The sequence below is a fragment of the Mesoplodon densirostris genome, chromosome 18 (genome assembly GCF_025265405.1).
Source record: "Mesoplodon densirostris isolate mMesDen1 chromosome 18, mMesDen1 primary haplotype, whole genome shotgun sequence".
NCBI classification, from domain to species: domain Eukaryota; kingdom Metazoa; phylum Chordata; class Mammalia; order Artiodactyla; family Ziphiidae; genus Mesoplodon; species Mesoplodon densirostris.
This window is the reverse complement of record NC_082678.1, coordinates 48,376,805-48,389,573: the sequence shown is the minus strand read 5'-3', so window position 1 is coordinate 48,389,573 and position 12,769 is coordinate 48,376,805. Positions and strand designations below refer to the sequence as shown.

At 37.5% G+C, this 12,769-nt stretch overlaps 1 protein-coding gene across 1 annotated transcript in view; it reads right to left on the bottom strand.

Annotated features, from left to right (window-relative positions):
- Positions 1-466: 466 nt before the first annotated feature.
- Positions 467-12,769, bottom strand: part of YWHAE (tyrosine 3-monooxygenase/tryptophan 5-monooxygenase activation protein epsilon) — a 44,973-nt gene continuing 32,670 nt past the window's right edge. Inside the window, exons 2-6 of the mRNA XM_060082938.1 lie at positions 12,075-12,274; positions 9,581-9,687; positions 8,719-8,925; positions 6,245-6,381; positions 467-1,427 (exon numbers count right to left, since the gene is read on the bottom strand). Coding sequence (XP_059938921.1) covers positions 1,375-1,427; positions 6,245-6,381; positions 8,719-8,925; positions 9,581-9,687; positions 12,075-12,274 — 704 coding nt within the window. The 3' untranslated portion in view covers positions 467-1,374. The remainder of the gene's footprint in view (positions 1,428-6,244; positions 6,382-8,718; positions 8,926-9,580; positions 9,688-12,074; positions 12,275-12,769) is intronic.

Sequence of the window (12,769 nt, the reverse complement as noted above, 5' to 3'; positions counted from 1 at the left end):
TTGTTTTACCATGTGTACACATATACTGAGAATGAATTTAATCATTCTTCTCTGCTCCTGTCACTGATTGGGGCGGGGGGGATTTTTCCCTCAGCCTAAGAAGGATTATTCTGACACATTCACATATTCAGCCTTTGGTTGCACAACCCCAAAAATTCCATGCTAGATGATCCACAATTACACCTTGTATTATAAATACACACTGGCACTTTAATGATTAAAATAAACATCATGTTGTTATCTGGTTTAGAAGACAGGATACTTGCACTACTTATAGTTGTTCTTCACAACCAGGTTACAGGTATTTTCCCCCCAGAAATATACATCATTTTTGGGAAACAGACAAGTGATTTACGGAAGGAAAAAAATAAATGGGATCTTTTTCACATTCAGGCAAACAATATAATCAATATGTTCAGACTAGAGATTTTATTTTAGAAGGATAAAGGATGGAGGCGCAATGATGTTTGGCATTTTTAATTTAGGTTTGTTTTATTTAAGTTTAATGTTAATCCATGCTGTGTTTCAGTAAGAACAATACAGATTCTGTATCTGTGGCTCCAGTCAGATATCCAGTAGTACAAATTAGCTTCAAGTTACACATACTGAACAAAAGAGGTTGAGCGAGCGAAGGAGGGGAGGGGCGGGGCCCAGGGAGAGAGGGAAGGAGAAGAAACAAAGAATTGAACACGCATGCAGGCTTTTCCATTACCACCTTCAATGCTAACCTGCTTCAGAGGGAGAGTAAAGTAGGCAAGAATGAGCAGCCACGGATTGTTGAACTGTTACCAGCACCATGCTTTTCAGCAACATTTCAGCAGAGTTTGAAACACTTTTTACAGCAAAACCATTAGAACAAACTCCCCAAACAACCTTTAACCACCTCAAGCTAACATCCAATTAATTTTAAACATTGGTATAAAGTTCAATTTAAACAATTAGAAAAAGGGAAAATGATACCACATACACCTCTATAGTGTGATTAACCTTTCTCTTAGATGCTTGCATCACCTAAAAGTCTAATGGCTTTCGAATGTATTTCCATTTCTAATGGTGACCTTGCCACATCTGGCAGGAGACAATACAGTAATGCTGAAAAAGCCTCTATGCAGTCCTGTTAGTGTCTTAAAGAACCTAAAAGCTGGGACCAGTAAAATCCACAGAAATTCACTCTTGCCTTTAAGAACTTTTGAAAACTGTTTTTTAAAAAACAAAAACAAAAACAAAAACCAACAGGGCAGGAACCTAAATTCTGAGACCAAATGTAAAAGTCAGATTTGGTGGTTCTCAGTGACAATGGGGGAATTTCCAAGAGGGGTGGGATGGGAAGGTGTGGGGTGGTCAGAGATGGTTTCTCTTGTTGGCTTTTATGTCTCACTGATTTTCATCTTCCACATCCTGCAGCGCTTCTTTATTCTGCTCTTCACCTGCAAAGAAGAATGACAGTTAATTATTTCATAATGACTAAACTAGGCTGTTGTGGTCACAAGGGTATCATTCCAAGCATAAAGACTCCTTATATTTGCTACAATTGGTTTAAACACAGACAGGCAAAGGATTTCTACCTTGACACCTGAGATGCCTAAGCCAAGAGGTGCTGCTGGATCAAGGTCCTGAATGATCAACAGGATGAAAAAAACAAAAACAAAAACGGATGCATAGTAAAAGTCAGTGTTTTTATGCTACAAAAGCTCTTAGGTAGACAGCCAGGTAACCATATTGTTAAAATGATTTTCAAGCTTTCATGTATATCTTGAGTCAAAATACTCTTTCTCAATAACCTCACCTCTTCAAGAACCAAGAGTACTTTATAATTTTTTGCAAAATCTTATTTTTCTGCAGGCCCCATTATTAGAAATGTTTCAATAAGAGAATTGAGCAGTAAAATTCTTCAAAGGAGTTCTATAGTTTTAGAGGGAGGATTCTGCTTTTGTAAACGAATATTTTACACATTTTGTATCCTGGACAGTCACACCAAACCATAATCACAATTTCTCACTCCAGAGTGGAATAGCATGCTCAAAGTAAACCAGACCACTGAGGTTATTAAAGAAGGGCATTTGGACCAGTTCTCTCATGCCACTTTTCTTTTCCCTTTGAACGCGATGATTAGCCTGAGGAGTTTCAACTGCACTATGACATGCAACAGAAAGCCAGCCTATTTACCAGAGAATCATCTACCTATTAATAAGCATTAAATAAGTCAGCCATAATAAGGAAGCATGCAGGCTTTTGCCAAAAAATAAACAGGTAAAAGTTACATTCTTCTTCTTTAACAAGCCACTTGTAATTCCTATGTAGTTACTAGTCTGATCAAAATAAATGAAAATCAATTAACTAACCCAACAATCATGGTATGATAGTTCAGACAACCCATCCATTCATAGTGCTTGTTAAATTACTTAATTAGAATGGACAAATGACACTAAGACCGGCTGCCTACAGACATAAAGCAAAACTCTGAGGAATGCTTTTAAACAGTCTTAAAGACCTTGATACAATAAATGCTGTCATGGCAATAAGGGTTAAGTAAAGATAGTTTCAGTCATTTTAACATTTCTTTTGTGATGAAAATATTTGACATTGATTGCTTAACTCTAAAAGTACTTAATGTACATAAAGATTTTTGACTCACATTTAGAAAAAGACGTGCAAGGAAAGACAAAAGTAACTATTTACTGCGGGAAGAAATGATGGTCCGCCCAACTGTTTCCCCGGAGAACAATAATGTATTCAAACTTAGGAAATGATAGGCACGTTCACTCTCATTTTTAACAGCCATACGCTGCCAAAATATGGTTAACATACAACAACAGAGCACGCTCTAATTTACTCATAAGCAACCATCAGATTTGCCAAAAGTTCCAAGTAACTCTGGCATAAAAATACTGTCACATAAGTCACACCCAAACAGAGGTAGACAGGGGTAGCAGATCATAAATGTCTTAGAAGGTTTCACATCCTGGAATGTAGAACAGGCAGTTTTTTAAGCGACAAGATGATGATATGCAGGCATGATTAGTGAAGAACCAAAACTAAAAGCAGAATTCACTGTGCCATGATAATGACTTACAAAGTAGAGTTTTTAGGAAAGGAAGAGTTGGATTTTCCTTTAGGAATCTATATTGCAAGGAGAAAGGGAGGGAGAACAATCATATGAAAGCAACATTACAAGAAAAATAAACCAAGAGCAGGACAAAGGAAAACATCAATGATTTAGGGGAGTCAGATTTTGATCTTTTTACTTTGTATGAACTTCACTCTAAGAAATAATCTGTTCCTTTTTAAGAGGATGAAATAATATCCTCTTAAAAGGTATACAGAAGGGGGGCAAAAAGGGTTCTTCAGATACGTATTTCTTTGCCCAGTTTCTAGATTTGGGGGGGAGGAGGGGAACGGGCAGAGAACACACTTCCTCTCTATGGAATTGTGTATTTAACAGTCCTCTGACCACAGGTTAAGAGAAAAGGACTGAAATCACTTGATGAGAAAAAGTGGTGCTCCCTTTAAAGAATTATGTTTCAACAGACCCAGACAGACATTAACATACTCTGCAGTTAAAAACATATAAACGTGTAAGTAAAGGCTTGTGAACAATATATACTTCTTCCTTCAGAAACCCTCAATTCAAAAGGTTTTTTACACCATTTTTCATATTTAAAGTAAAAAAGGAGAAAACCATCTAAATAATCCTTAAAATAAATGCAAGTAACATCCTGACCAATTTCATGACCAAAATTCTTCTACATTCAGCATTGATTCTAAATCACAAAACCAATTTAACATGTAATACTCTACCTTTTATCAAAACTGGAAAATAATTTCCTAGTACCGACAACAATTTGTAAATTCAGATAGCTTGTTAATATTGCTAAAATTTCAAGATAGACCACTTGAATTTTTCACATTAAATTGCTTCATAATTCCAAATATTTTGCGACAAACCTCTTAAATGAAAATCAGTCTGTTTCGACCAAATTTAATCAATTGGTCAATTTACAAAGTGAAAAGGAATTGATGCAACTGAATTTCACTAGATTTTTAAGTGTTTTAGGATTAAAGAGAAATCTACCCTAAAATGTAATAAAACAATTTGTACAAAGAACCTTCCCAACTATGAAAACATAACAAATCTAAAGATACCCTATTTTTAAATGATCCATTTCATAAAACAATGCTCAATAACCAAGAGAAAGCATTATCTTTGGTTCTGTATAAAAATAGAGTGACATACGGTCTACCCTCAATCAATTCTTGGTTATGAGTGATAATGAAAAATATAGACTTTATTTTTGTAACCTAGCAACTTAGTTATAAGAGCTGGCATCAAATGTCTAAAAAAAATTGCTTTTCAAAGTCACCTTCTTTTTGTTACTTTTCACCCTCAAAAAAACATCCCCAGAGGTCAAAGGGGTATAGAGCTTACTTATAGGTCAATACCGCTTACCAAACTCTCCACATGCTTTCCTTTTATCCCCTCAAACAGGCAGAGATATTAGTCTTCTCTGAGCTGGGGGTGACTGTGAAGAGTCCACAGCTATTTGGCCATTCTTCTTAGTAGTTATTGTTAGAATACAATAGAATTTAAAGCTGGAAGGAACCTTAGTCATTAGTTCAGAGATGGTTAAATTGGCTTTGAGTCCCACAGACTGGTACTGGTTGCCCCTCAAGTACTGTGTTGAATGAAAAGTCATCTGTGGCTCCATCTGGCTTTGTTGGTAAAGTGTGCAAGTAGGTCACATGTGCCACATATATCAAGCCAACCCTAGTCAAGTTTCTAAATAGTTCATCAAGCTGGTGCACTTTAGAAGCTGAGTCACCTAATTCTCACTTCAGTAACCATGACTCAAGATAATTCTAAAATCTGACTTTATCCTTCCACTGTCAACCTACATGCCCTGACACCCATTTTCAAATACATCTTTAAAAAGTATGTTTCCAAATACAGTACAACATGTTGGTTTGACCAACGGAAAATACAGCTAGCCTCAAGCAATACAACACATGCTTCAGTTTGGGTAATACACTCTTAAAGGATCTGTAGCTGAAAGTGACAAGAAACTTTATTTCCACTCCCCATATCACCACCACCAATTACAAAAACTCTCATAATTATCATGCCACACTAGTTTGTGTCCATCTCCCCGTCCCATCCCCCCTCCTTCAATGATGTATCATGGATTAAAACAATTCTTTAGAAATGGGCAGAATAAAATATCCTTTAAAATCAAGAAACGTGACAAATTTGGCCTTTTACAACTGGAAGAAACATTAAGCACCCACCCCATCCCACCGCCCATCACAAGATTAAATTTTATAAAACATTCTAGTAACTATTTAGAACTGCAACGCTAGAAAACAAGACACTACACCAGACCTCTTAAATAAGGACCTATGGGCAGGACATGCCATTTGTTGTGTAGAATACAGAGGTAAACTAGTTCTTTTTTTAGATAAAAGATTTCCACACAGAAAAGATGCTTCATAAATATCTACTTATAACCATCTAGTTTTTTGTTTTTGTTTTTTTTAACATCTTTATTGAAGTATAATTGCTTTACAATGGTGTGTTAGTTTCTGCTTTATAACAAAGTGAATCAGTTATACATATACATATATTCCCATATCTCTTCCTTCTTGCATCTCCCTCCCTCCCACCCTCCCTATCCCACCCCTCTAGGTGGTCACAAAGCACCGAACTGATCTCCCTGTGCTATGCGGCTGCTTCCCACTAGCTATTTTACGTTTGGTAGTGTATATATGTCCATGCCACTCTCTCACTTTGTCACAGCTTACCCTTCCCCCCAACCATCTAGCTTTAACCTGAGGATTACCACTCAGCCAAAGCAGTGATCATGACAATCAAATACAATTAACCTTAGACCCCCTAAAATTGAATCTGAGAAATGATAATATGAACTGCTTCCTCTCCCTCCATCTTTCAAAACACAGTGTGAGAGAAGAGGTAAACTAAGTTTAGCAAACAGTATTAGAGGCAAAACTTTAAATCTTTGAATATTAACAAAAGATCCCCTTTCCCAAACAGGTCTTTTATCATCTTACAGACCAAAATGGAAGACTGTACTTTGATATCATTTCCGGTAAAGGCAGTAATCAAAATTTGATAGTTTGGAGGAAAGGCTGTTGAGTCTAAACTGTAGCTTAATGTAAAGAAATCCCAACTTCTAAGAGTAAACAGATCCAACAACTGAAAGAGACAACACTTTAACTTCAGTCTCCTTACCATCACCCTGCATGTCTGAAGTCCATAGTGTCAGATTATCACGTAACAACTGCATGATAAGCGTAGAGTCCTTATAGCTTTCTTCACTCAGCGTATCCAGTTCTGCAATTGCATCATCAAAAGCTGCTTTTGCCAACCTACAAGTGTTTACATAAATGTATTACAAAAATAAACTAAAAAAGTCCAAAACCAGAATTGGAAATGACATAAGTTAAATTTCAGTCTTTTCTTCAGTTATCACACAGTAATAGCGACACTGAATGCTTAGGTTTAGGCACTGAAATAAAGGAAAAGCAGATGTAACTGATGAAAATTAACTTCCTATTAACTCCCTTTTTAATTTTGTAATCCAGCAACTTTGGAACTACTGGAACTTTTGGAGTTCCACTTTTGACTATGCTTTTGACAAGCAGACCAAATTCCATTCTAATCCACCACCAAAATACATGCATATTAAAGGTATTTCCAAATTCTAGTCAACAGTTCACTTATTTAACGAAGTTTTAATGCAAAAAGAGAAAATTCTGGGACAGTATCTCACAATTTAATCCAACAGAATTTAATGTTAATGGAGCAAGAAAAATAGGCAATACAGAACTCACAAAAATGTGATCATATAAGCGAAATTACTACAGTTAAAATGAAACAAAATTCACATTCACTTATTGAGTACTGCCTACTATGTACACCAAGTGATGATGGACATGGGTGGGGAAAAGAAAAGAGGAAAGAGAGACCTAACCTGGGTACACAATGAACTTTTCAAAACATCTAAGAATAGAGGGACTGACACATAAATAACTACTGTAAAAGGAGGATGAAGTGCTATCCTGGAGAAAGTACTTTAGGGATCCAAGAGGAGGAGCAAATGGGGAGGTCATATTTGAACTAATTAATGGGTAGGAAAACAGCACAAATGGCACACTTCAGATTAAAGCAAAAGCATGGAAAGGACTAAGTTGAAGCTACGTGTGGGACAGCTAGCCTGGAGAATGGCAATGAAAGATTCAACCAGTACTATCAGCTAAACAGCTATAGCTTCTTTATTAGTCAAGACATATTACCTGTTTGGACAAACTCGACTAGCAACATTTAGAATGTTTTTAGATAAATTAATATTTATTTGCATTCAAATGAATCCACCTTACATCAGGAAAATCTCTCCTTTCATGGAATATCTGATTCCTACATACTCAAGAACACTGAAGTTACAAAAAATAAATACATATTCCTACTATATGAGGTATCTAAAATAGGAAAACTCATAAAGACAGGAAGTAGAGATTACCAGGGACTGGGGCAGAAGGAAATACGGAGTTACTGTTTATTGATCAGTTTGTTTCAGGTGATGAAAAAGTTTTAGAAATAGTGGTGACAGGCAATATTGTGGGTGTACTTAATGCCACTGAATTGCACATTTAAAAACAAAATGCTAGGGCTTCCCTGATGGTGCAGTAGTTAAGAATCCTCCTGCCAGTGCAGGCGACAGTGGTTCTAGCCCTGGTCTGGGAAGATCCCACATGCCGCAGAGCAACTAAGCCCATGTGCTACAACTACTGAGCCTGCGCTCTAGAGCCCGCAAGCCACAACTACTGAAACCCGCGCACCTAGAGCCCGTGCTCCGCAACAAAAGAAGCCACCACAACGAGAAGCCCACGCACCGCAAGGAAGACCCAATGCAGCAAATAAAGAAAGAAAGAAGATTTTTTAAAAATAGAACACTAAACTTCATGTTATGTATATTTAAAAAGTAAAAAGCTATGTACATAAAGATATTCCTTAAATTTATATGTGTATCAAAAATTGGTAACAGGGGGCTTTCCTTGGTGGCACAGTGGTTGAGAGTCCGCCTGCCGACGCAGGGGACACGCGTTCGTGCCCCGGTCCGGGAAGATCCCACATGCCGCGGAGCAGCTGGGCCCGCGAGCCATGGCCGCTGAGCCTGTGCATCTGGAGCCTGTGCTCCGCGACGGGAGAAGCCACAACAGTGAGAGGCCCGAGTACCGCAAAAAAAAAAAAAGGAACAATCTGATGTATAAATAGGGGAGTACTTTTACATACATCAATAGGATGCCAAATTTTATGACAGAAAATACAAAATGACATGTACACTAAGAGCATAACTATATTAAACACATGCTATAAAGACTGAAAGCTAATATACAGAAATGAAGGTAATTCTATTACGAAAATTCCCCATTCCTTCCTCTTACTCTGTAACAAGGTTCCTTTCAATCTACCAATCAAATTTTTCCCCATCAACATAATTATCCTAACTGCTATCCTAGTGAAATGAGATAGGTCTGTCTTTATATCATCCAAAACAGCTGCATTAAAAGCCAGAATAATTCTTTATTACAGGGCCAAGCCAACGAAGGCAGTCCCAAGGAACAAGACAAAAAACAAGTAGCTATTCTCCTTTGTAACCTTTTTTACTTCCAAAGTGAGAGCGTTTGTTCTCTTTCATGACCTACCTGCAGGCACGGTCAGGGGAATTAAGAATTTCATAGTAGAATACGGAAAAATTGAGAGCAAGACCTAAGCGAATGGGATGTGTTGGTGGAAGTTCTGTCATTGCAATATCACTAGCAGCTTTATAAGCCACTAGGCTGTTCTCCGCAGCTTCCTTCCTGTCATTTCCTGTGGCAAATTCAGCCAGATACCTGTGGTAGTCCCCTTTCCTAAAACAAAACAAAAACAAAAAAACAGAATTAGGAATAATGCTTTTTAAATAAGTTGTTAAAAGGTTTCTGTATTACATAAGATCACGTATGTGACAAAAATATGAAACAGGTATACTTCAATAATTTCAAAAAGTCTCTTTCAGGAATGACTGACTCATCTATTTAGTTTTCCTCCTCAGAGATTTCACATTGCCAAATATAAGTAAAATCCTAGAGAAATTAACTGAAAAGGCTCAAAAATCAACAAATTTATCACTTGATAGACGAGAATTAAATATAAAAAGTGGTTCCAAAGAATGGCACAACAGTTTGTTAATCATGAAATGAAACTTCCATATAAATTGTTAAGACTGAACTGTGTAATGCACTGCTTATAGCCAGGGGGGCAGCCCCACACAAGCAAATGAGTATGAATAGGTAAAGCGAAACCTAGTACATTTTTACAGTAATAGTCTGACCACCTAAATGCAGTAATATTGATTCTTCTTAGCAGTGAATCTGCAAATGAGTATTCAAAAATTAATTTGAGACTCACTCCTCCCGTAACTATCTCTCCAACGTTAAATAAAATGTTGTAAACCTACATTAAAAAGTGATGATTCTAAGAGAGCCAACATTTATCTGACATTTTCCCTTCTAGTATAGAACCTACATTTTATAATAGAAAACCTTGGACTCGCCAGTGTTAGCTGCTGGAATGAGGTGTTTGTCCAGTACATCCAGAATGTCACAACAGATTAACTTTAGCTCAGTCTCAACCTGAAAAACAAGTCAAAAAAATTGTTTAAGAAATTATATATAAATGATAACATTCTATCTCTGGTTTTGGAGAAGAGAACATGCATACCCCTCTCCAAACCCCCCTTCCCTCTCTTAATACAAAAGCAGAGAAAAGCTGTCTCCGGTTTATGGAAAGTCTTTCTTCCTAAGTGCCATTACTTAAGTGCTTAAAAAAACCCTCACAGTTCAGCTACAGAACTAACAGTGATTACTACTTACTAAATGCAGCACATTTATATTAAGTAGCTTCTTTAATGAGGTAGCAACTATTGTCTCCACTTAATGGGAAAACAAAGATTACTGTATTTGTCCAAAGATCACTAACTTAAAGAACTTAGGGGCAGAGTGAGAACTTGAACCCAGGTAAGGTTGCATGGTTAGAGTCACAGTTTGTAAGGGATGGAATAAGAATTCAAACCAAGGTATTCTGCTTCCAAGGCTCACATTTCTAACCACTACTATGCTCAACAGCCAGCCACCTGAGTGGTAGATCCACAGCCAGTTACAACACCAAAAATCTGTAAACTCAAGGAAATACTGCCACTCGTCCCAATTCGTTTATCATGCCAAAAACACACACTACTCCTAAACATATATACACAATCTGCTTTCCATTTTCTATTACTACAGTGACATTGTTCAACCTTTCCAAATTCATTTCATGCCCTCTGGAACCACCTCCTTCCCACTGTAAATAATTCGCCCACTCTCTCTTCTCCTATAAGCTCGTTCTGATCCTAAGTAAAACCAGCTTTCTCCTGAATGAACTACCTTCTTTATGGCTTTTCAAGTAAAGATAGACTACTCGAAGAGAAGGATGATTTCTGAATCTCTTAACTCCTCACTGACTCAATATGATTGCTCTCCTAATAGTCCAAACCCTTCCTCCTTGGAAGCTCATCCACTATGTTTTAATTTCTCAATTTCTGTTATCAGTAGATCTCCACAGGCTCTTCACCCACATTTACTGAGTATCTACAGCTTACTTCTACAATTCCGGGTATCACACACCAAGGTATTATCATGTTCCTTTCAACACAGTTCCTTCATCTCAACTCTGTGACCTTCACTTGTCCATACTCCTAACTGTGCTGTTCTATCCTGGAAGTCTTAAATTCCAACCTCTTGACTCTTTCATCTTCTCCCAATTTATCAGTTCCTCCCTTTGCTTCCTGCTTCCTTTCCTACTTATCCCAAATCCCACAATCTAGTTCACAGACTTAACTCTTTAGCACTTTCTCATTTCCTCATCCCTCTGAGACACCAAACTTGTCTATTGACAATCCATATTCTTTTTTCAACATATTTGAAAGTAATGGTCACACTGGTACCAGCTAACCACCTTCTCTGTAACCCCAGGTATGTTACTTAATCACTCAGAACACCTGTTTTCCCATCTATGAACTGGAGTAATACCTACCCTTTACATGGTCATTTAAAGATTAAATACAGTATCTTGCACAATTATATATATTACAAATATCTCCCCATGTCAGTCAGTAAATGTTTCCCTTTTCCCTCCCCCTACCAAATTTACTACCCCCCATGCTAACTTTGTGACTGCTTCTGTTATTTCCCTCACTGTACTCTTAAGAGTGTGTTTAGAATCAGTCCACTAGAATCAGTTTCTCAACAGTGGGGGGGGGCTATTCTATGCATAACAGGATGCTCAGAAGTATCCCCATTTCTACCCACTGAAATACCAGCAGAACTGTCAAGTTGTGACAACCCAAAATGTCTCTAGACATTGCCAAATGTCCTCTGAGGAGCAAAGTCACCTCTGGTTGAGAACCACTGCACTAGATCAAACTTTTTTGACCAAAACCCACAATAAAAACATCACATATCGCATATATCCACATGTAATATATGAAACAATAACTTTATGAAATAATGTCCAATGCCCTCTGATACTTTCTATTCTATTAAAAAAACAATGACTAGACTGATCTTCCATAAAGATATTAACTGTAACTGTCTCAACTTTGCACATAACACCTAGCAACTGGTGTGGCACATAATAGACACACAAATATTTGTTAAATTGTCCTGAATGGTAATTTCAAGTCACTCAAGGAAGTATTCTGTAGTTACCACAATAAAAACAAAGATTAAATTCGTTCTTTACTTGTGTGGTGCTCGACACTACTCTCTGCAGCTTCCAAGGAAAAAAAGTTCTTCTCCTCTGTCCTGAAATACTGTATAGCCTATAATTCCCAATACCGGTGAGTGAAAGAGGTAAATACATTAAAATGTAAAATATACATTACACAGGTATACAACGATGTGTGTACTAGGCTATGATTTAAACAGTCCACCACCTAAGACATCATTCTTTAAACTTGTCTAGGATACGACAATCTCACCATTTGCCGATATTCCCGAATCATTTTTAGTTTGTCTTCTCCTCCCTTGTTTTCTTCTTTCTGTTCAATGCTGCTGATTATCCTCCAGGAAGCTCTTCTAGCTCCAATCACATTTTTATATGCAACAGATAGGAGGTTTCTTTCTTCAACTGTCAACTCCACATCCATCCCTGCTACTTTCTTCATTGATTCCACCATTTCTATAAGTGAAAATAAAATGAGACCGTACAAACTATGTTTTATTGAAACATCCTTTTTTTTTTTTTTTTTTTTTGTGCGGTACGCGGGCCGGGCCTCTCACTGTTGTGGCCTCTCCCATTGCGGAGCACAGGCTCCGGACGCGCAGGCTCAGCGGCCATGACTCACGGGCCCAGCCGCTCCACGGCATGTGGGATCTTCCCGGACCGGGGCATGAACCCATGTCCCCTGCATCGGCAGGCGGACTCTCAACCACTGCGCCACCAGGGAAGCCCTGAAAACATCCTTATCACAGTAGATCTTTTTGCTTTCAAGCTAATGTAAAACAAAAAACATATTTTTTAACAAAATAACTTCACAATCATCAAAACTAGTATGAGTAAAAAACTAAAACCATGTAAAAGATAAAGTAAATTAAGAGCCCAGAAAAAATAGGATCTAGAATATAAACTGTATGGAACCAAAATGACTTCATACAGTATCAAGTATAAAGTATA